General features: G+C 45.9%; 1 protein-coding gene across 4 annotated transcripts in view; it reads left to right on the top strand.

Moving 5' to 3' along the window:
• Positions 1-20,932, top strand: part of NLK (nemo like kinase) — a 642,623-nt gene that overhangs the window by 442,865 nt on the left and 178,826 nt on the right. For all 4 annotated transcript variants that reach the window (XR_003858197.1, XR_003858198.1, XM_029612542.1 and 1 more), the window contains one exon: positions 15,646-15,855. Coding sequence is in view for 2 of the 4 variants with exons in the window: in XM_029612542.1 (XP_029468402.1) it covers positions 15,646-15,855 (210 nt within the window). In the remaining 2 variants the exon portion in view is untranslated. The remainder of the gene's footprint in view (positions 1-15,645; positions 15,856-20,932) is intronic.

The following is a 20,932-nucleotide window of genomic DNA, read 5'->3' as shown; positions in this document are numbered from 1 at the left end:
TCTCCTAAAGCACTAGGAAAATTTAAGAATCGTAAGTTCAAATGTCTGTTGTAATTTTCCAATGCTTCCAGTCTTTTGGACTGGTATGCCAAGTCTTTTATCATTTTAACATCGACCATTTGAACTTGTAAAGTTTTTTTCTCCACCTGACGACCTTTCTATAGACAAAGGCGTTACTACCCTCCAGCATCAAGAGGCAGATCTTCTAGGCCTCAGCAAAGATCTCAGCCTAGGCAACCTAGAGCTGCTAGGCCTCAACCTCTGCCGCAGATGGGACCAGCTGCAGGCTTTTGAGGCCATCACCAGAGACCAAAGCCATCTCTACAACCCTCAACCAAACCTACCGGTAGGAGGCCGAGTATCCTCATTTTACAACCATTGGGTACAAATAACAGACCAATGGGTACTTGCAATAATATCTCAAGGATACCAACTCAATTTTTTCTCAATTCCACAAGATTCTTCTCCAAAATATTTTCCATTAAGCAAAAATCACATAATCCATCTACAAGTAGAATTATCCACCCTTCTGAGAGCCAGGGCTGTAGAGCCGGTGCCCCGGACTCAGCAGGGCAGAGGATTCTATTCCCATTATTACCTCAGAAATCTCAACAAATTTCTGAAGAAAGAAAAGTTCAGGATGGTTTCTCTAGGCACCATGCTTCCACTTCTTCAAACAGGAGATTGGCTTTGTTCTCTGGATCTTCAAGACGCTTACGCTCATATTCCAATATTTCCTCCTCATCGCAAGTACCTGCGCTTCATGGTGGGTCATCAACATTTCCAGTACAGAGTACTACCATTCGGACTTGCATCAGCTCCCAGAGCATTCACAAAATGCCTGGCAGTAAATAGCAGCATAGTCACACAAGGAAAGTGTTCATGTCTTCCCTTATCTGGACGACTGGCTCATCAGAAGTCAATCTCAACAAGGAGCTCTGGCTTACCTCAGTCGAACAATAACTCTACTTCACTCCATGGGATTTCTCATCAACTATCAAAAGTCCCATCTCAATCCGTCTTACCTGCTACAATTCATAGGAGCAGAATTAAACACCATACTTTCAAAAGCTTTTCTACCCGAGGATCGGGCAGACACACTTTCCCTGTTGGCAAACTCGTTATACTCAAGGAAACGAGCAACAGCTCATCAATTTCTAACCTTACTAGGCCACATGGCCTCCACAGTTCATGTCACTCCTATGGCAAGGCTAGCCATCAGGGTAACCCAATGGACTTTAAGATCACAATGGATCCAAGCCATTCAACCACTGTCCTCTCCAATTCAAGTAACCCACCAGCTATGTTCATCTCTACTTTGGTGGGCGAACAAAGATAACTTGCGCAAGGGCCTACCCTTCCAGCAACCAGTCGCCCAGATAACTTTAACTACAGATGCATCCACCTTGGGTTGGAGAGCTCACATAGACAATCTCCAAACCCAGGGTACTTGGACAAAACTCGAAGCAAAATTTCAAATCAATTTCCTGGAACTTCGAGCTATACGTTATGCTCTGCATGCGTTCAAGGACTGCCTTTCACACAAGACTGTTCTCATTCAAACGGACAATACAGTAGCCATGTGGTACATCAACAAACAGGGAGGTACGGGCTCGTATCTCCTTTGTCAAGAAGCCGCACAGATTTGGAACTGGGCCCTGACGCACTCTGTCAGGCATTCACAACGTAGGCATTCACAACGTAGTAATACTAAAACACCGTTATAGAATCGCTGAAAGTAATATTTGTGTGTAACTTGTGGATACCTCATAAACTTCACATGGGCTATTTTTGGGAAGCCTCACGCTCGGGTTCTGCAGTGTATTAACGTGCTGCTGTGCATGTCAATCACAATAGCTTTTGACTATGCTCCCGCTTTTGTAATCATTGGTAACCACATAGTTTACATTTTTTGCTCTTTTTAAATTTTCACTCTTTTTATAGTTATGCAGGTAAAACTGGACACTTATCTGAGCTTGTCAGGACAGTTTATAACAACACCGACCCAACCTGACACGGTACGTGTTTTGTGGGCTTCATCTGCTGCACGGCTTCAGCTTAACTCTGCCAGAGTTAAGCTGAAACCGTGCAGCAGTATATGCAGAGAGACAGTGACTCAAAACACTGCACTACTTCTCCACCCCTGATGAAGCCCTCGAAACACGTACCGTGTCGGGTTGGGTCGGTGTTGTTATAAACTGTCCTGACAAGCTCAGATAAGTGTCCAGTTTTACCTGCATAACTATAAAAAGAGTGAAAGTTTACATTTTTTGCTCTTTTTAAATTATGTGGTTACCGATGGTTACAAAAGCGGGAGCATAGTCAAAAGCTATTGTGATTGACATGCACAGCAGCACGTTAATACACTGCAGAACCCGAGCGTGAGGCTTCCCAATAATAGCCCATGTGAAGTTTGAGGTATCCACAAGTTACACACAAATATTACTTTCAGCGATTCTATAACGGTGTTTTAGTATTGCTATATTTGGAACATACACCATTACATACAGTTTTTGTTTGAGATTCACAACGTAGTGGCAGATCGACTTAGTCGTCAGTTCCAACCACACGAGTGGTCCCTGGATCCCTTAGTAGCGACCAGGATATTTCAACGTTGGGGACAACCAACAGTAGACCTCTTTTCATCACACCTGAATCACAAAGTGGACAAGTTCTGCGCTCTCCACAGACAGAAATACCAGCCAGCCAAGGACGCCTTTGCTCGCCCTTGGAACTCAGGCCTTCTATACGCGTATCATCCGATACCGCTCATAAACAAAACTGTAGTGAAGCTACAACAGGACAAGGGGTCCATGATACCTTTCAATTCAGGAAACCCTGTGCTTCTGAGACCCTCAGTGAACATCTCTCCAAGGAACTCTCTAACTTAGATCTGTCCAACCCTAACACAGCAGTGCTATCATGGCACAAGATCACTGAAGAGGTAGCAAATAAACTCTGCCCATCAATCACGAAACTAAGCAACACGACAAAAAAAGAAAATCAACCTTGGTTTTCCAGCGAACTGAAACTGATAAAACAAGAATTACGCCACAAAGAAAATAAATGGCGCAAAGCACCTTCCACCACTACACTATTGTCATACAAAGGAACTCTACATTTCTACAGGACTTCAATTCTAAAAGCAAAAAGAGAATACTTCGGTAAAAAAATCCATGATCTCAATTTGATGCAAAAACCCTCTTTGCATATGTCTCTCAAATAACAAAGTCTCTACCACCGTCGATACCTGACGAACAAGCTCAATCCAAAGCAAATGAGCTAGCCCTATTCTTTCAGCAGAAGATTTCAAACACACTTGCTCGCCTTCCAACCAAGTCTGACTACAACACCTCATTCGATAACACCTACATTCTTAAGGGAGTCAAATTCGACAAATTCGAATTAACATCGACCAAAGAGATCGAATCCATTCTCAAAAGGCAGAAACCATCCAGCCACCCATTGGACAACATACCTTCCAAGCTACTGCTACTTATCCCAAATATAATCTCTGGTCCCTTAACCAAAATCATAAACTGCTGCTTAACTCAAGGATTCTATCCAGATAGTCTAAAAAACGCTTCCCTGAAACCACTCCTCAAGAAACATAACCTAGACCCTGGTGTTCTGGCTAATTTCCGCCCTATCTCGAATCTACCATTTTTAGCCAAACTCACAGAGAAATTGGTCAACATCCAGCTTTCGGATTATTTAGAAGATCACAACTTACTTTTCCCTTCCCAATATGGGTTCCGCAAATCTCGCAGCACAGAAACCCTACTCATATCTCTAACAGACCATATTATTATGGGTCTAGACAAAGGACACTCCTTTCTCCTAATCCTTTTAGACATCTTGGCGGCCTTCGACACAGTCAACCACCCCATCCTCTTGAATCGCCTTTCAGACATAGGCATCTCGGGAACAGTCCACAATTGGTTCAAGTCGTTCCTCAGTAATAGAAGTTTTAAAGTCAAAATCAACAGTAAAGAATCACCATCTACAAATTCCTCTCTTGGCGTACCACAAGGTTCATCCCTATCACCTACCCTTTTCAATATTTACCTCCTTCCCCTTTGCCAACTGTTAACTAGTCTTAACCTCATTCACTACATCTATGCAGACGATGTTCAGATTCTGATTCCCATAACAGAATCTATTAACAAATCCCTCGCACTCTGGAACAACAGCTTACAAGCCATCACTAATCTCCTCAACAGTCTAAATCTGGTCCTCAATGCCTCTAAGACTGAACTCCTCTTCATTTCCTCCAACCAAGAAAACCTCCCGTCTCAGATCCATCACAAACACCTTCTCACCCACACTCATGTGAGAGACCTTGGAGTAATTATAGACAACCGTCTTAACCTAAAGAATATGATCAAAACCACAACTAAAGAGTGCTTCTACAGACTTCAGGTGTTAAAAAGACTCAAACCTCTCCTATATTTTCATGACTTTAGGACTGTTCTTCAATCCCTAATATTTGCCAAAATTGACTACTGCAGCGCTCTGCTCACCGGCCTACCCAGCTCAACAACCAAGCCCTTACAGATGATACAGAACGCCGCAGCGAGAATTTTGACAAGCACCAACCAGAGAGACCATATTACGCCCATCCTCCGTAATCTACACTGGTTACCAGTCAGTCACAGGGCTCTACACAAATCTCTAACTCTAATTCACAAATCAATTCATAACCTCCTCCATCTCGACCTCGAATTCCCACTCAAACTCCACACTTCCAACAGACCAATGAGAGAAACCTACAAAGGAGCACTACAAGCCCCGCCATCTAAAGCCACACGACTCATCTCTACCAGGGACTGAGCTTTTTCTACAGCAGGTCCAGCCATCTGGAACAACCTCCCCGCAGAACTCAGAATGGAACCGTGCCTACCAACATTTAAAAAAAAACTCAAAACTTGGCTCTTCTTACAAGCCTTCTCTGATCCATCAAACTTTCACTAGATAACTACTCAGCTTATGAATATGGAACTTCTCCCCTCCAATATTCACCTCATGTACTAGTTTGCTACCCTAATAAGTTAACTAGCTGTAGACCAGGCTCGGACATTTCACAATGTATTTAATTTAATACCCTCCTAAGGCTTCTCTTTTTCCAGCTGAATCAGCTTCCAAGTTCAAGGTCCTTGTTATTATGTAACTTTTTGCTTCTCTGCTTTTGTCTCTGCTAATTATAAAAAGTTGTTCCTTATGTTACGTTATGTTATACTGATCTACCCCTGTTCGATGTAAACTGACCTGATATGGTATTCAACCTTGAAGGTCGGTATAGAAAAATGTTAAATAAAATAAATAAATAAATGATACTCATAGCCCCATATTGGCCTCGACAAGTATGGTTTCCCACACTTCTAGACCTCTCGATCAGAGAACCAATTTGCCTGGTTATAGCTCTCACTCTCATAACTCAGGATCAGGGTCGGTTGCGCCATCCCAACCTTAAATCCCTATCCCTGACAGCATGGATGTTGAAAGCTTGATTTTAGAACCACTCAATCTTTCAACCAGTGTCTCTCAAGTGCTTATAGCTTCACGTAAACCTTCAACACGAAAGAATTATTCTTCGAAATGGAAAAGATTTACTTTGTGGTGCACGCAAAAGAACATCGACCCTTTCTCCTGCCCCACAACTTCTCTATTAGACTACTTATATCATTTTTCAGATTCTGGTCTCCAGACATCATCTGTAAGAGTACATTTAAGTGCAATCTCAGCTTACCATAACAAGATGGGAGATGCACCAATATCTCTACATCCTCTTGTCAGAAGATTTATGAGAGGTTTAATTCACCTTAAACCACCAATTCGGCCACCAGTCACAGAATGGGACCTGAATTTGGTCTTAACAAGACTCATGCATTCTCCTTTTGAACCCATGAATTCCTGTGATCTTAAATTTCTCACATGGAAGACTATCTTCCTCATAGCCATTACATCGGCTAGAAGTGTTAGTGAGTTACAAGCACTTGTCACGTACTCACCCTATACAAAATTCCTACATGACAGAGTGGTTCTCTGTACACATCCAAAATTCCTCCCCAAGGTAGTTACAGAATTCCACTTGAACCAATCCATAGTTTTACCCACATTCTTTCCAAGGCCTCATTCTCACCAAGGAGAACGGGCCTTATATACCTTGGACTGTAAACGTGCGCTAGCATTTTACTTAGACCGCACTACAGTCCACAGGAAATCCACTCAACTCTTTGTATCTTATGATCCAAACAAACCGGGAAAGGCAGTGGGTAAACATACTCTCTCCAATTGGCTAGCAGATTGCATACAGTTCTGCTATGAAAAAGCAGGCCTTCCTCTCCAAGGGCGAGTAAAGGAGCATTCAGTAAGAGCAATGTCAACCTCAGTAGCACACTATCGTTCAGTGCCAATTCTTGACATATGTAAAGCAGCAACATGGAGTTCTCTTCACACCTTTGCAGCTCACTACTGTTTGGACAAAGAAGGACGACAAGATTCAGCTTACGGACAATCTGTCTTAAAGAACTTGTTTCCAGTGTAATCCCAACTCCTACATCCAACCTGCTGTGATCTTCGGCTGCTCATTTTCGCCAACAATACTTCACTGTTGCTTCACTTCAAAATGACTCAGCCTTCAGCTTGCTAATCACCCATATGTGAGGACTAGCATCCTGCTTGCCCTGGGATAAACAAAATTGCTTACCTTGTAATAGGTGTTATCCCAGGACAGCAGGATGTAGTCCTCACGAAACCCACCCGCCACCCCACAGAGTTGGGTCCGATACATTTTATTTTTTGCGAAAGCTTATTGCTACATACGAGATTGAAGGGAGACCCCTGCGGCTGAGAATATCTTGGCATGCTGGGCATGCTCAGTGGGCTCAGAGTGCCAGTCAAAAGTTTCTAGAAACTTTGACAAAGTTTTCCGCAATAGGGCTCCATCAATGATGTCACCCATATGTGAGGACTACATACTGCTGTCCTGGGATAACACCTATTACAAGGTAAGCAATTTTGCTTTCTCCAAGGACAAGCAGGATGTTAGTCCACACACATCAGTAACATCATCAGATGGAGCCCGGCATGGAAAACTTTTGTCGACAGACACACTGAGCTTGCCCAGCATGCCACTAACCACGCATCCACGTGGGGCCCTCGTCAGTCTCTCTCTTGCTGTGAAACTGAAGCCTTGCGTCTGTGGAGCTTGCGTGTTTTTTTGGTATAACTCGCTTCCAGTGTGGTATAGGGTCCCTCTGCGTTTCAAATTTTTTTCTTCGCTTTCGGTAACTTTTCTCTCAAACTTGCGGTCGATTCCTGATAGTGTCATAGTGTCGTCTTCCAGCCATTGACATGGGCTTTTTGGTATGGCGTCGTCCAGCTTTCGCTAGTGCCCCCGGAGTCTGTCCATCACAGATCCCCCATGAGATCTGTATCCTTTGCCTGGGGGCATCGCACGACATCCATGGTTGTGATTTTTGTACCCAGATGACCCATAAGGGCCATTGAGCATGACTAGTCAAAATGGAAAAGCAATTCGGGTCAAAAAAATCTGATCCGTCAGCGTCCAGGACTTCTACCCTGCAAGGGAAAGGCGTTTCGACATTGACCCCCTCGGTCCCCCTCTGTTACCATTTCTCGATCCTGAGGTGGGAGCGGAGGACCGAGCAAGATCCTTGTCCTCTCGGTTGGGTTACTAGACATCAATGGCGGTCCCAGGTAAGGACCAGGGTGAGCATCGACGGAAACACAGACACCGCTCATCCTCGAAAGCTGACCATGGAAAGGCATCGACTGCTTCGATGCCGCCTCCTAAGCGGTCTCATCTGGAGGAGGGAATTCCCTCCAGTCCTTCCGAGGATGTTCGACAGTTCCCACCAATGTCAGTGGAAGGTTTGCTTCCAACCCCTGACATCTTGGTCGATCCGATTCCATTGCCTCTTCTGCCTCCTGCTGTTCTATCCTCTGCAGCTTTTGAGGAGGAATTAGAAAGGTGCATATCAGCCGGACCCTGCAGGGGGAACTAGCCTCCGGTTCCGCCGGGACCGCCGCCAGAGCCAACTCCATTGGTGCTTGTGCCTCTGCTGGAGCAGCTGGACCTACTGCTCGGTGTCTTACCAATGCAGCCAGCTCCGATGCCCCAATCCCCTTCGCAGCCAAGGGGAGCATTGCTGCTGCTGACACCAGTTCCCATTCCTGTGAGCGATTCCTCAAACAAGGAGGGTCCTTCAGGGTCAATGGTGCCTCCATTGTGCATGATGTCCCGACAACCTCTGGCTCTTCTGGAGCATCCGGGATTGATGCCCTCAGTGGCATTGATGCCACTGGCACCCCCGAAGCCAAGGGATCTGTCGGTGCCCTTACAAGCCCGGATCCCACCGTACCTTCAGTTCCGCTGTCTGCTCCTCCGATGCCTTCACGGCCCGCTGGCTCGAAGCTTAAGGCCCAGGTAGGTGGTCCATGCTCCGCATTTCCAGGTGTTCACATCAAAGGGGAAGCCCCCTATGATCCCTGGGAGGGTGAGGCATCCTTTTCTTCCAAGGAGGAATCAGAGGACTTGCCATCGGAACCCTCTCCACCGGAGGAGAGGCGAACATTTCCTCCAGCGGATCTTTCTTTCACTGGTTTTGTTAAAGCCATGGCAGAGTCAGGCCCTTCCAGCTTTTGACAGAACAGGATGCTCGCCACAAGATGCTGGAAATCCTGCAATTTCTGGATGCTCCTAAGGAGGTGGTGGCTGTTCCAGTATATGACATCTTTAAGAAACTGGTCACCCGACTCTGAACACCCCATCTCCATTCCTGGTCCAGCCCACCATGGGGTTTGAGCACAGTCAGCACCCTCATCAGTCGGTGGTGGTAGAATTGGCCCTTAGGAAAGCAGAGAGGATTACGACTCATGCCTCTGCACCCCTGGGCCCTGATTACGGGACCCTGGACCCTCTTGATCGCCAAATGTGCCAGGGCTCAGTGTTAACAGCCAGGATTGCTTGTTATCAGCTCTCTATGGGACAGTACTCCAGGAGCCTCTGGAAACAAACCCAGAAGATGGGAGAACGCCTCTTGCAGCAATTCCAGGAAGACTTCAGAAGATAGTCCAGCAAGGCCTAGACTGTGAAACACGAGGTCCTTTTGGTGTGCGTGTTCAAGACAGCTATGAGGGTTGTCGCCGCGGGCATTGGGGCGCGCTGTAATGCTTGGCTACATGCCTCTGACTTGCGCCCCGAGGTCCAGGACCGTCTGGCAGACCTTCCCTGTATGGGCAAGAAAGTTTTCAGGGACAAAATCAAAGGAGGCAGTGGCCCAATTGAAGGACTATCATGAAACCCTTCAACAGTTATCAGCCAGCACTTCGGATACTCAGCCTTCCAGCAAAAAGCCTACCAGGCAATATCCGAGACAGCCCTTTTATCGTCCACGGAAGTACTACCCACCGGTCTCTAAATTGAGACCTCAATGGGCCCTGGCAAGAGCGAGGGCATGTCAATTTCGTATACCTCGACCGACTCCCGCCCCACCGCAGAACTCCGTCGCGGGATTTTGACTGGAGGCCAAGGAGTTTGAGCCAGCCAACCTTGCCCCAGAAAGCCGACCCCTCTGTGGGGATGCCACTTGCGACTGTTCCAGATCGATGGACGGCAGTCACCTTGGACCACTGGGTACTGTCCATCGTAAGACAGGGATACAAATTGCATTTCCAACAATCTCCACCCCATTCTATATTATTAACCTCTATATTATTAACAAAAAGGGAATTCTATGCCAATAAAATACATCATCTCCAGTATGATGCCCAAGCCCTCTTCTCATACGTATCTCAAATCACGAAATCTACGCCTCCTTCTATTCCAGACGAACAAGCACTTTCCAAGGCCAATGAACTTGCCTCTTTTTTCCAACAGAAGGTTCTGAATACCCTCGCCCTTCTCCCTCCTAACACTGCTCCTCTCACATCAGAAGAGAACCCTCACTCCCTCATAAGTGCCAAACTCGATAGTTTCGAATCAATTTCCACCAAAGAGATTGAATCCTTACTAAAAAGACAGAAACCATCTAGTCATCCAGCAGATAATATTCCATCGAAACTTCTTCTCCTCATTCCAAACACGATTTCAGGTCCTTTGACAAGTATCATTAATTGCATTCTAACCCAAGGGAGTTACCCTGACAGCCTAAAACCGCAGCACTCAAACCTCTTCTTAAGAAACACAACTTAGACCCTGATGAATTAGCCAACTTCCGACCCATCTCCAATCTTCCGTTCCTAGCCAAACTGACAGAGAAACTGGTAAACACCCAGCTTTCAGAGTACCTTGAAAATCACAATATATTATACCCCTCGCAATATGGCTTCCGCAAATCGCGCAGTACGGAAACCCTCCTCATCTCACTTACAGATCACATCATGATGGGTCTTGACAGAGGCTACTCCTTTCTATTAATCCTGCTAGACATCTCGGCGGCTTTTGACACCGTCAACCACTCCATTCTCCTGGACCGCCTAGCAGACATTGGTATCTCAGGAGCAGCTCACAGATGGTTCAAGTCCTTCCTCCGTAACAGAACCTTCAAAGTCAAAATTAATAATAAAGAATCACCCTTAACTAAATCCAATCTTGGTTTGCCTCAGGGATCCTCCCTATCCCCAACCCTCTTCAATATTTACCTCCTTCCCCTCTGCTAACTGATCTTAATCTAATTCACTATCTGTATGCAGACGACGTGCAGATTTTAATTCCTATCACAGATTCTATTTCAAAAGCGCTCGCCCACTGGAATAACTGCTTTGTATCCATCACCAATCTACTCAATAGATTAAATTTGATCTTGAACGCTGCAAAGACAGAGATCCTCCTCATCTCTTCAAATGAAGAAAACTTTCCCTCATCATCTCCTTACAACTCGTACTTCTCCCACAAGCATGTGAGAGACCTTGGAGTATTTCTGGATAACAGATTAAACCTAAAGAAAACAGTTAACACCACAGCCAAAGACTGCTTTTACAGACTCCAGATCCTTAAACGACTCAAACCACTACTATTTTTCCAAGACTACAGGACAGTCCTCCAAGCGTTGCTATTTGCCAAGATAGACTACTGCAGTGCCCTTCTTCTAGGCCTCCCTAAATCCACTATTAAACCTCTGCAGATGATACAAAATGCGGCAGCGAGACTACTAACAAACACCAGCCGCGGAGAGCACATCTCTCCCATCCTCGGAAAACTTCATTGGTTACCAGTGAACTTTAGAATCCTCTACAAATCAATCACTCTTATACACAAATCCATCCATCATCAACTCCAACTCGACCTTGAAATTCCCTTAACTCTATACTCCTCCAACAGACCTATTAGAGATATTCATAAAGGCACTTTAAATTTCCCCCCCATGAAAGCCACACGCCTTTCCTCGACCAAAGACCGAGCATTTTCAACAGCTGGACCATCCATTTGGAATAACATCCCTTCAAACCTCAGACTGGAACCCTGCCTCTCAACTTTCAGAAAAAAACTCAAGACGTGGCTCTTTCACCAGGCCTTCCCCGATCCCCCAGACAATCACTAATCGCCTACACTTTCTTGGCCAATTCGGTCCTCTATCCTTCAAAACGATGGACCTTGGCTCCCTCAAAACGATGAACCTTGGCACCTTCAAAACGGCAGACCTTGGCACCTCCAGTTTTAATCATCTTTAGCTTTAACCCACATTGATATTGCACTGTATACAATAATCTGTATTGCACTATTGTACCATGTAGCAATCCCTTCCTACATGTTTTCTTTTTCTTATCTGTTCTTTCTTCCAGCGTTAAGCTTCCAAGTTTTTTACTCCTTGTTAATTGTAACTTTGCCTTATTCTCCTCTATTGTTATTATCCTCAGTTATTTGTCTTAGTTATCCCCTTGTTCTTTGTAAACCGATCCGATATGGTTTTACTATGAAGGTCGGTATAAAAAAGTGTTAAATAAATAAATAAATAAATAAATAAATTCTTCTCCGTGTCTCCGGTGAAGAAGCGTAGAGAACCAGCAGATGCTACAATTAGTGCTCTCTGCCCTCTTAATGGCTCGAGTGGTCAAGCCAGTCCCGCCAGGCCAACAGGGAGACGGGTTCTACTCCAGGTATTTCCTGATTCCCAAGAGAATTGATGGCCTTCGCCCCATTCTGGTTTTGAGGGCCATGAACCGGTTTCTTGTCAGAGAAAAGTTCAAAATGGTCTCGTTGGATACTTTAATTTCTCTCCTCAGGGCTGGGAACTGGCTCTGCTCCCTTGATCTCAAAGACGCATACACCCATATCCCGATTTCTCCAGTGAATTGGAGGTACCTATGATTCCTGGTGAAAAATGACCACTACCAGTAATCGCGTACTGACCTTCAGCCTAGCATCTGCACCCCAGGTCTTAACCAAATGCCTGGCAGTAGTGGGAGCTTATCTTAGGAGGCGAGGGGCTCACGTCTTCCCTTACCTCGACGATTGGCTCATCAAGAGCGACTCTAGGCAGGGGGAGCTGTGTTCCCTATAGGTCACCATTCGCATCCTGGAGAATCTGGGATTTCTAATCAACCATCCAAGATCTTATCTCCAGCCATTGCTGCAACTGGGCTTTATTGGGGCCAGGCTGGACACTATCCAGAAGAAATCCTTTCTGCCTCAAGGCAGGGTGGAGACTCCAGTTGCTCATGTCTCAGCACTCCAGTTTCAACGACTTCTGGGGCATATGGCTGCGACGGTACAGCAAAGGTAGTCCTGGTTCAGACCGACAATCAGGTGGTGATGTGGTATCTGAACAAACAGGGAAGGAACAGGGTCATACGCCCTTTATCAGGAAGCTGACCTGATCTGTTTGTGGGCCCTCGATAACGGCATCTTTCTCCAAGCCGTGTATCTCCCCGGTACATTCAATGTCCTGGTGGCTTCCTTGAGTCAGGCCTTCTGACCCCACGAGTGTCCCTGAATCAAGAGGTAGCGAACTGCCTCTTTCGCTTGTGTGGCACCCTAGATGTGGATCTGTTTGCTTCCCCAGAAAGTGGATCAGTTCTGCTCACTGGGAAGGGCGAGCAGGGGATCGGTGTCGGATGCCTTTTCACTTCACTGGGACACCGGTCTACTGTACGGTTATCCTTCCCTTCCGCTGATCTTGAAAACACTCTAAAAGCTACAACAGGTCCGAGGCACCATGATCCTGGTCACAACATTTTGCCTCGCCAAGTCTGGTTCCCGCTTCTATGGGAGTTAGCCTCACACCCTCCGATCTGGTTGGGGACTGATCCAGACCTGATCTCTCCAAGACCAGGGCAGACTTCACCAACCCAACCTCCAAGCTCTGTCTCACAGCTTGGATGTTGTCCAGATGACCATACAGGCTCTAGGCCTTTCGGAAGGTATGTCTTGAGTCCTCTTGGAGTCCAGGAAACCTTTCACGAGGAAGTCTTACAATCTCAAGTGGAAGATGTTTTCGGTGTGGTATGTTGGGCACGGTCTTGGATTGCAGCTTTCGGACTACCTACTCCACCTCTCCGATTCTGGTCTGCAGACTACTTCGTTGAGAGTTCACCTTAGTGCCATCAGAGCATCCCATCAGGGGTCAGATGGTGCTTCTGTTTCCACCCATCCACTCATGGGGCACTTCATGCAAGGTTTGTTGCAGCTGAAGCCTCCTACTCGGGCCTCAGTGGTCTCCTGGGACCTCAACATGGTCTTGTCCCAGCACATGAAGGCTCCTTTTGAGCCCTTGCAGTCTTGCAATCTGATGTAACTATCCTGGAAGGTCATCATCTTCGTGGCGGCTGCTTCAGCACGCAGACTCTGGTGTCGTTACCCCCCCCCCCCCCTACACAAACTTTTTTCATGATAAGGTGGTTTTACGTACACACCCAAGGTTCCTTCCTAAGGTAGTCATGCAGTTCCTTTTTTCCAAAGCCGTATGCTCACCAGGGTGAACAGGCTCTGCACACTCTGGATTGTAAAAGGGCTCTGGCCTTTTATATGGAACAGACGGCACCTCACTGTCTGTCCACTCAGCTTTTTGTCTCCTTCGACAAAAACAGGTTGGGTGTTGCACTATCTAAGCAGACCTTATCCCGCTGGCTAGCAGACAGTATTTCCTTTTGCTGCGCTCAAGCAGGTCTGCAGCTTGACGGCCACGTCAAGGTCCATTCCGTCCAGGCCATGTCTGTTTCGGTGGCTCACTTGTGTGCTGTCCCCCAATCACAAGATATGCAGGGTGGCGATCTGGAGCTCCCTCCACATGTTCACCTCTCATTATTCTGGACAAGGATGGACATCATGACAGTCATTTTGGTCAGTCGGTCCTCCATAATCTTTTTCAGCCATGAAACCCAACTCTTCCTACCTCGAGCCCTTTCCTTGGTTGCATGCTTGCTCCCCTAGTTCTAGCAGCTCTTGTTGATATGCACATTGGCACTTGTTCTGTGCTGCCCATGTTGGGAGCAGCCTGTAGCTACATAATCACCCATGTGTGAGGACTACCATCCTGCTTGTCCTTGGAAAAAGCAGAGTTGCTTATCTGTAACAGGTGTTCTCCAAAGATAGCAGGATGGTAGTCCTCACGAAACCCTCCTGCCACCCCGCGGAGTTGGGTTTCTTCCACTTTATTTTTTTCCCACGAAATCTATGTTATAAGACTGAAGAGGGACCCCGCATAGACACATGGTTAGTGGCATGCTGGGCATGCTCAGTGTGTCTGTCATAGTTTCCCATGCCAGGCTCTATCTGATAATGTCACCCATGTGTGAGGACTAACATCCTGCTGTTCTTGGCGAACACCTGTTACAGGTAAGCAACTTTGCTATTCATGGGAAGGGATATAAAATAAATAAAAATTCCCTGGCACCAGGTCCCAGCCCCAGCACCAGGGACCTGGCACCAGGTCCCAGCCCCAGTTACAGTTGAGCTGGAAGGCCAAAGTAGACTGAGGAAGCTACTAGGTCTAAAAAATATTGTTACATGAAATGTAGACCATTATACATTTCTGTAATTGCTATGTTAAAATCTTTATATCCAGCCCTCACAAATATTATGGCGTGTTTATGCAGTAATACAAATCAATAGATCTTTATAAAGAAGCAACTGTTATCTTTATTTTAGAAAGATTGAATTTGCCCAAATTTCAAACTTGTGTGCTGTAGCGTCAATCAGCAAAGCTTCATCCTGAGCTATTGACCATGTGCATATATTTTTCCTACACATTCATATTCAGTTAATTAAAATGTATCTGTTTAAAGTCATTCACCTCAGGCTTGGCCTGGTAAAAGAGACCAGGGAATGCTAGCACTGAGTTTTTAAGGACTGGCTTAGGAAATCCAAATATCACTAGGGAAGGGGAGTTTGCAGGGGAGGCACAGGTGAGAAAAGCAAATTGTTTTAGTAGCTAGGAAGATGAAACAAGAAAAGGTGCTAAAAACACAAAAGTGTAAGAAGAATCATAACTACTGATCCTGCCATAAAACCCCATCTATATTAACTAAAGCTCAGCCAGTTCTCTTCAGGCTTTTGTGTGTTACATGTATCAATGTATACGTATGTTTTTCTTTTGCTATAGAACAAACTGCTTTCTGCAGTATACTTTGTATGAATTTCACATTTTAATTTTATTTTTTTAATGAATTTCCTGTGTTTAGATTTGTGATTTTGGATTGGCCAGGGTAGAAGAACCTGATGAATCCCGTCACATGACTCAGGAAGTTGTCACTCAGTATTACCGGGCTCCAGAAATCCTAATGGGCAGCCGTCACTACTGCAATGCCATTGACATCTGGTCTGTAGGATGTATCTTTGCAGAATTACTTGGACGAAGAATACTATTTCAGGCGCAAAGTCCAATCCAACAGGTATAAATATCATTTCAATTTTTAAATGAGTGAAAGAAACTTGATGTAGTAAGGACATATAGGAGGCAATGTTTAGAATCTATTTAGGGCTTGCAGGGACTAATAAAGTACTTGTGGGCCTGAAATCGAATTTTCAAAGGGAGACTCCCTGCAGGGTTTCCCTTTGGAAATTTGGGGACAGCCAGCGCTGCAGGTACTGTAGTTATTTTATTTATTTTTATTTATTTTAAGTTTTTCTATACCGGCATTCGCGAAGGATATCGCATCATGCCGGTTTACAATTAACAAGTGGTGAGGAAACACAAAGTAATAATAAATAGTAATAATAAACTTTAACAGGTGTTAGATAAAAGATTGCAGTTACAATAAAACAGGGGAATGACAACTTGGAAATGAGAAAAGGGGCTAGTAGTTTAAAATAGGCAACAAGTTTGCTAATTAATGGTGAGGCCTAAATTATAGCATTTGCAACGTCAATGAATTTCCCTATTGAGGAGAGGTAGTTAATTACCAAGTTAAGAAAATGTCTGAGTATAAGTTAGTGGTAAATGATGGTTCAGTTGGTGTCTGGAAAGGCTTTTATGAATAACCACGTTTTGAGTCTTTTCCTAAAAGTGGTAAGGCAGGGTTCCTGTCGCAAATCTGGTGGGATGGAGTTCCATAGTGTCGGTCCTGCAGTGGAGAAAGCCCTGTCTCTGGCGGTTATGTGCCGAGTGGTTTTGGAGTGTGGTACTTGTAGGGATTCTCTGAGTGACTCTCTGATGGGTCTGTAGGAAGTATATTTTCTGAAAGGAATTTGAAGGTTAAGCGGAGAGTATTGATGGATGGCTTTGTAGATAGTAGTTATGGATTTAAATAAAATTCTATACTGGATTGGCAGCCAATGAAGGTCTTTGAGAATCGGAGATATGTGGTCTCTTCTCCGAGTGTTTGTTAAAATTCTCGCTGCCGTGTTTTGTACCATCTGAAGGGGTTTGGTATGAGATGACGGGAGACCTAATAGAATGGAGTTGCAATAATCTAATTTAGAGAAGATTATTGATTGCAATACTGTTCTGAAGTCGTGAAAGTGGAAAAGTGGTTTTATTCTTTTTAAGACTTGGAGTTTGTAGAAGCAGTCTTTGGTAGTTTGATTAATAAATGATTTTAGGTTTAGCCTGTTATCAATAATAGCTCCCAGGTTTCTTACATGTGAAATATGTAAGTTGTGTGGAGGATTTGTGTTGATGTTACTGCTTTCAGTAGAAATTAGAAGGAGTTCGCTTTTTGAAGAATTTAGTATTAGGTTTAGGCTGGACAGGAGTTCGTTGATTTTTAGAAGACAAGATTCCCAGAATTCAAGAGTTTTAGAGTAGGATTCTTTGATGGGGATGACTATCTGGACGTCATCAGCGTACAAAAAGTGTTTAAGGTTTAGTTCGGTTAACAGTTGGCAGAGGGGGAGTAGGTAAATGTTAAAGAGCTTAGGTGAGAGTGAGGAGCCCTGCGGAACTCCCAGAGATGAAGGATAATGCTGAGATTCTTTGTTATGTATTTTGACTTTGTAGCCTCTGTTCCCCAGAAATGATTTGAACCAGGATAAAGCTGTCCCTGTTATTCCGATGTTCGCTAATTGAATTAGTAGAGTGGAGTGGTTAACCATGTCAAAGGCAGCTGAGAGGTCCAAGAGGATCAGTAGGTAGGCTTGACCTTTATCAAGGCCCATGATAAGGTAGTCTGTTAGTGATATGAGTAGTGATTCAGTACTTAAAGATTTTCGGAAACCGTATTGGGTTGGGAACAGGATTTTGTGTTCTTCGAGGTAGTCTGAAAGTCTGGCGTTAACTAATTTTTCCGTTACCTTGGCTAAGAAAGGGAGATTGGATATTGGACGGAAGTTGGTGAGATCTTTAGGATTTAAGTTGGGGTTTTTTAAGAGCGGTTTGATGGAGGCAGTTTGTAGGTCGTCTGGGTAGATTCCTTGGGCTAATGAACAGTTGATAATGTCTGTCAAAGCTTTGGAGATGGTATCTGGTATTAGTAGGAGTAGTTTGGATGGGATGTGGTCCAATGGATGTGACGATGGTTTTAATTTCTTTAAAATCGATAGTATCTCTGAAGTCGTGGTAGGTTCAAAGGATCGTAGAGTAATGTCTTTGTTAGGATGGAGGTAAGTGTTGAATGGCGCTAAAGTGTTGGACTTCAGCTGAGTTAGTAGGTTGGAAATTTTGTTGCTGAAGAAAAGGGCCAGATCCTCTGCTTTTTCTTGCGCTTGGTTGAATGGAATGTCAGGTGTAATGGTTTGCGTTAAATTAGATACATAAGTGAAAAGGGCTTTTGAGTCAAAAATAAGATGATGGATCTTGTGTGCGTAGAAGTCCCTTTTTGTTTTTAGTGTGGAGCTTTTGTATTGGTGGAGGGCGAGTATGTAAGCGGAGAGGGAGGTCAGTGAGGGAGCTTTTCGCCATTTGCTTTCTTTCTGTCGAAGGGAGTGTTTGAGTTTTTGAAGTACTTCGTTAAACCAAGGTTGTCTTTTAGCGGAGTTGTGTTTGAGTTTTTTTGTTACCAGTGGACAGAGTTTGTTTGCTGCCGTTTCTGTTATTTTTGACCAGGAGTTGAGGGCTGATTTTGGAGGGCTGTAGTACTTGCAGACCCTTGTATCTGCTTTACAGAAGTTGTAAAGTTGGAACTGGAAATCACATGAGGATTTCAAAACTAACTCCACACACTCCTGGCCCTGTCCCTTTGCAGTACAGGTAAAAGTACCCGCGCTGTGAACTGCAGAAGGGGAGGGAGATTTTCAGCCAGCCACAGTATAAGCCAGATTTTACCCAAGTAACCATTTAGTTACTCAGGTTAAGACCATATGAAATTTGCCATCTTAAAGGACAATGATGAAAGCCATTCTCTCAGGACAAGCAGGATGGTAGTCCTCACATATGGGTGACATCACAGGATGGAGCCCAATCATGGAACATTTCTGTCAGTGTTTCCAAAACTTTGACTGGCCCCTACTGGGCATGCCCAGCATGGCACTAACCCTGCAGCCAGCGGGGGTCCCCCTTCAGTCTTCTTTTTTCCGTGCAGCAGTAGCCATGCGGTTAAGGAGCTTTGTAGAGATTCCTGACAGGAATTTTCCTCACGGAATTACTAAAATTTAATATACCCCACAGGGGTCCCTCCTTCAACTTTTGTCAAGCCGCGGTACTCCGGTATGTTTTTACCCGTTTTCCGTCAATTACAGTCGAGTTTGGCCCTCGTGGCCTACTGGCCGTCCACCATACTGCGGCTCAATTTTTTCATGGCCATGGCGTAGGGGTTCCGTCGGTGCCTGGACTGTAATCGCACCATGTCCATCACAAACCCTCACAAAGTCTGTGTAATGTGTCTTGGATGTAAGCACGATGTCCTAACCTGCACCAAATGTGCCCTAATGACACCAAAAGGTCGCAAGGCTAGAATGGAGAAGATAAAACTTCTCTTCCACGCTCAAACCCCGACGCCGTCTATACCATCAACGTCATCAGAACCGGCACAGTCAACTTTGCGCCAGCATCGACCTCCAGCCGGTGACCGTCCGGCATCGACGACGTCTTGGCCTTTAACACCCTCTACTCCCTCTCAAGACCGTGGGGATCATAGAGATAAACATCGCCACCGGCATCGAAAGTCTCAGACCATTGACGGAGCAAAATCATCGACCTCGCCATCGTCCAAGCCGCCATCAAAGAAACCCCATCCAGAAAAGGCACCGACCTTTTCGGCGACCGGGTCACCGAGGCAACCCTCACCCGACAGGGTATCGGGAGCCGCGACTCCGCCTTTAACGGTGGTCCCTCCTGCTATGCTTCTGCCTCCTTCTTCTGAGCCGGAGCTGCTTGCTCCAGGTCTCCGAGAAGAACTGGACCGGATGGTTCAGGAGGCCATCGACAAGGCGATGCATCGACTCCAGGTTTCTCCGGAACCGGTCATCGACCCGATTCCAGCAGCATTGGCACCGCTGCTCTCGAGGATGGAAGCGCTCATGGCCGCTTTTCCACCAATGGACCCCCCTGGGTCACCGATGGCTCCGGTGCCCTCCCCGCTTGCTTTGTCATCGGAAGAAGAAACACGGTTCCGCATCCCTCCAATGGGAGTTCTGCCGATGCCGACATGTCCGTCGATGCCACTGTTGCACCCATCGGTGCCGATCCGTCTGTTGGCCCCACCAAGCCACGTTTGCTGCCAGCACTGATACCACACCTGCATCAATATCCATTCAGCCAGTTGCGAAGCGGGCCCGGGTACAAGAGTCTCCATGCTCCTCTGCACCTGAGGCACCAAGACGTTCCCCACCGACACCGGTGCCGGGTACTGAGCCACCACAGATTCACGTGGAAGTGCCAGTAACACCTAGCCTGTCTTCCCCTGTAGCTGTGCTACCTATACCAGTTTTCAGGGAGGAGCTGGACGTCCTCGTCCGTCAGGCTGTCCTCGATGCCTGCCGGGTACTGAGCCACCACAGATTCACGTGGAAGTGCCAGTAACACCTAGCCTGTCTTCCCCTGTAGCTGCGCTACCTATACCAGTTTTCAGGGAGGAGCTGGACGTCCTCGTCCGTCAGGCTGTCCTCGATGCCTGCCGGGGTACTGAGCCACCACAGATTCACGTGGAAGTGCCAGTAACACCTAGCCTGTCTTCCCCCTGTAACTGCGCTACCTATACCAGTTTTCAGGGAGGAGCTGGACGTCCTCGTCCGTCAGGCTGTCCTCGATGCCCTCCGGAATCTACTAACACCGGAGCCATCAATATTCGCACCGTTGTGGCACCTACCAACGACAGCCTAAGTCATCGACCCCGACTCGTCCTTCTGAGCCTTCACGGACCCCTATATCTATCCCAGGATCTTCGAAGGGCAATGGGTACTCTAATCCCACTTCGGCACCGATCCCATTGAGAAGTAAAGGCCGTGTCTGAAACCATCCCTTTCAACCTGGTCACTAAAAAGGACCAGAAGTTTTCGGAAGGGTCTAGGTCGTAACATCTTCCAAGAACCATATTGGTGTCACATATTGCTATTTACCAGCTATGTTTGACACAGCACCAAGGGAACCTCTCT

The sequence above is a fragment of the Rhinatrema bivittatum genome, chromosome 8 (genome assembly GCF_901001135.1).
Source record: "Rhinatrema bivittatum chromosome 8, aRhiBiv1.1, whole genome shotgun sequence".
Lineage (NCBI taxonomy): Eukaryota > Metazoa > Chordata > Amphibia > Gymnophiona > Rhinatrematidae > Rhinatrema > Rhinatrema bivittatum.
This window is presented reverse-complemented; position numbering and strand designations above follow the sequence as displayed.